General features: G+C 43.0%; 1 protein-coding gene across 1 annotated transcript; it reads left to right on the top strand.

Moving 5' to 3' along the window:
• The first annotated feature begins 65 nt into the window (after positions 1-65).
• Positions 66-2,174, top strand: LOC107062893 (uncharacterized). The gene has a single exon (XM_015314088.1). It carries the CDS (start codon positions 66-68, stop codon positions 2,172-2,174), a length of 2,109 nt encoding a protein of 702 aa, XP_015169574.1.
• The last annotated feature ends 326 nt before the right edge of the window (positions 2,175-2,500 follow it).

Below are 2,500 nucleotides of genomic sequence, written 5' to 3'. Positions count from 1 at the left end.
CCACGGAAAATTTTCGTGAATATGCCGTTAGATGGAGGGAGCAAGCTGCTAGGGTTAAACCACCAATGAAGGAGTCGGAGATGATTGACGTTTTTCTCCAAGCGCAAGAACCTGATTACTTTCATTACTTGCTTTCTGCCGTCGGGAAGACATTCGCCGAAGTTATCAAGGTTGGGGAAATGGTGGAAAATGGCATCAAGTCTGGAAAGATCGTAAGCCAAGCTGCCTTAAAAGCCACAACACAAGCGCTTCAAAATGGTTCTGGAAATATTGGAGGGAAGAAAAGAAGGGAAGATGTAGCCACTGTTGTATCAACACCTCGAACCTATGTCCAAGATAATCACCCACAACACTATTTTCCTTCCAAAACTCCACCATATCATGTCCCATACCCTCAATATTCCGTGTTTAGCGCACAACCAATTGCCACCCCTTCTTATCCGCAATGGCGTGCACCATTTCCTCAAAATCATCCACCACCCCCGCAAATTAACCAAAATACCGTTAGAATTCCTTTTCGTCCTAGAAAAGAATACAAGAGGGGAAATGGAGCTAAAGACGAGTTCACCCCTATTGGAGAATCATATGCTAGCTTGTTTCAAAAATTAAGGACGTTGAATGTTTTGAGTCCTATTGAAAGAAAGATGTCGAATCCTCCTCCGAGAAATCTAGATTATTCTCAACATTGTGCCTATTGTTCTGATGCCCCAGGGCACAACATAGAGAGGTGCTGGTACTTGAAAAAGGCAATTCAAGATTTGATCGATACTCATCGAATTATCGTTGAGAACCCAAATGGACCAAACATCAATCAAAATCCATTACCCAGGCATACTGAAACAAACATGTTAGAAATGATGAATGGTTGCGAGGAAGTTGGAGTCCCATACAAGCCAATCCTTAAGGTTGGAACTGGCAAGGAAAATTCGGCGAATGTTGTGGACTTGACAAAAATGGTGCCTTCAGGGACAGAAAAGACGTCGAAAGTGTTAAGCCCATCAAACACACCCATCTTAACTGTGAAAGGAGCACTTGAAGATGTTTGGGCAAGTCAGAGAGAAGCAAGATTGGTTGTTCCGAGAGGGCCAAACAAGCCTATCTTGATCGTGCAAGGAGCCTATATTCCACCTGTGATCATTAGGCCAGTGTCCCAACTCCCAATGACTAATCCCAAGGCTGTCCCTTGGAATTATGAGCCTACCATCGTGACATACAAGGGAAAAGAAGTCAATGAAGAAGTAGATGAAATAGGAGGAATGACTCGTTCGGGAAGATGCTATGCCCCGGCTGAATTAAGGAAAACTAAAAATGACCAAATGCAAGTTAAGAGTCCAGTCACTGAAGGGGAGGCAGAGGAGTTCTTAAGAAAGATGAAATTATCAGACTACTCCATTGTGGAACAGTTAAGGAAAACTCCAGCTCAAATCTCTTTGTTGTCTTTGTTAATACATTCAGATGAACATCGTAAAGCTGTAATGAAGATTCTGAATGAAGCACATGTTCCTAATGAAGTTACAGTGAGTCAGTTAGAGAAGATTGTTGGGCGAATCTTTGAGGTAAACCACATGACCTTCTCAGATGATGAACTACCAGTGGAAGGTACGGGACATAACCAAGGCCTCCATATCACTGTAAAATGTGAGCTTTCATTTGTCACTCGAGTTCTAATTGACGGAGGATCTGGGGCAAATATTTGTCCCTTGTCAACTCTACAAAAATTGAATGTTAATGTTGAAAGGATACGACCCAACAACGTATGTGTTAGGGCTTTTGATGAGTCCAAAACAGATGCCATTGGGGAGATAGAGCTCATACTAAAAATAGGGCCTGTCGATTTCACCGTGAATTTTCAAGTGCTGAGTATCAATGCATCCTACAATCTATTGTTGGGGAGACCATGGGTGCATAGGGCTGGGGCAGTCCCCTCTACGTTGCATCAAATGGTTAAGTTCGAATACGACCGGCAAGAAGTAATTGTTCATGGTGAGGGGGACTTGTCAGTCTACACAGACTCTTCCCTCCCTTTTGTCAAGGCGAATAATGAGAATGAAGCATTGGTTTATCAAGCTTTCGAGGTTGTGGTTGTTGAGCATATCCTCGAGGGGAATCTCATTTCAAAACCACGAAGATGTAGCCACTGTTGTATCAACACCTCGAACCTATGTCCAAGATAATCACCCACAACACTATTTTCCTTCCCAAACTCCACCATATCATGTCCCCTACCCTCAATATCCCGTTTTTAGCGCACAACCAATTGCCCCCCCTTCTTATCCGCAATGGCGTGCACCATTTCCTCAAAATCATCCACCACCCCCACAAATTAACCAAAATACCGTTAGAATTCCTTTTCGTCCTAGAAAAGAATACAAGAGGGGAAATGGAGCTAAAGACGAGTTCACCCCTATTGGAGAATCATATGCTAGCTTGTTTCAAAAATTAAGGACGTTGAATGTTTTGAGTCCTATTGAAAGAAAGATGTCGAATCCTCCTCCGAGAA

The sequence above is a fragment of the Solanum tuberosum genome, unplaced genomic scaffold (assembly GCF_000226075.1).
Source record: "Solanum tuberosum cultivar DM 1-3 516 R44 unplaced genomic scaffold, SolTub_3.0 scf00276, whole genome shotgun sequence".
Taxonomy (NCBI): domain Eukaryota; kingdom Viridiplantae; phylum Streptophyta; class Magnoliopsida; order Solanales; family Solanaceae; genus Solanum; species Solanum tuberosum.
Note: the sequence above shows the minus strand (reverse complement) of the source record. Positions and strands in the feature narration are given on the sequence as shown.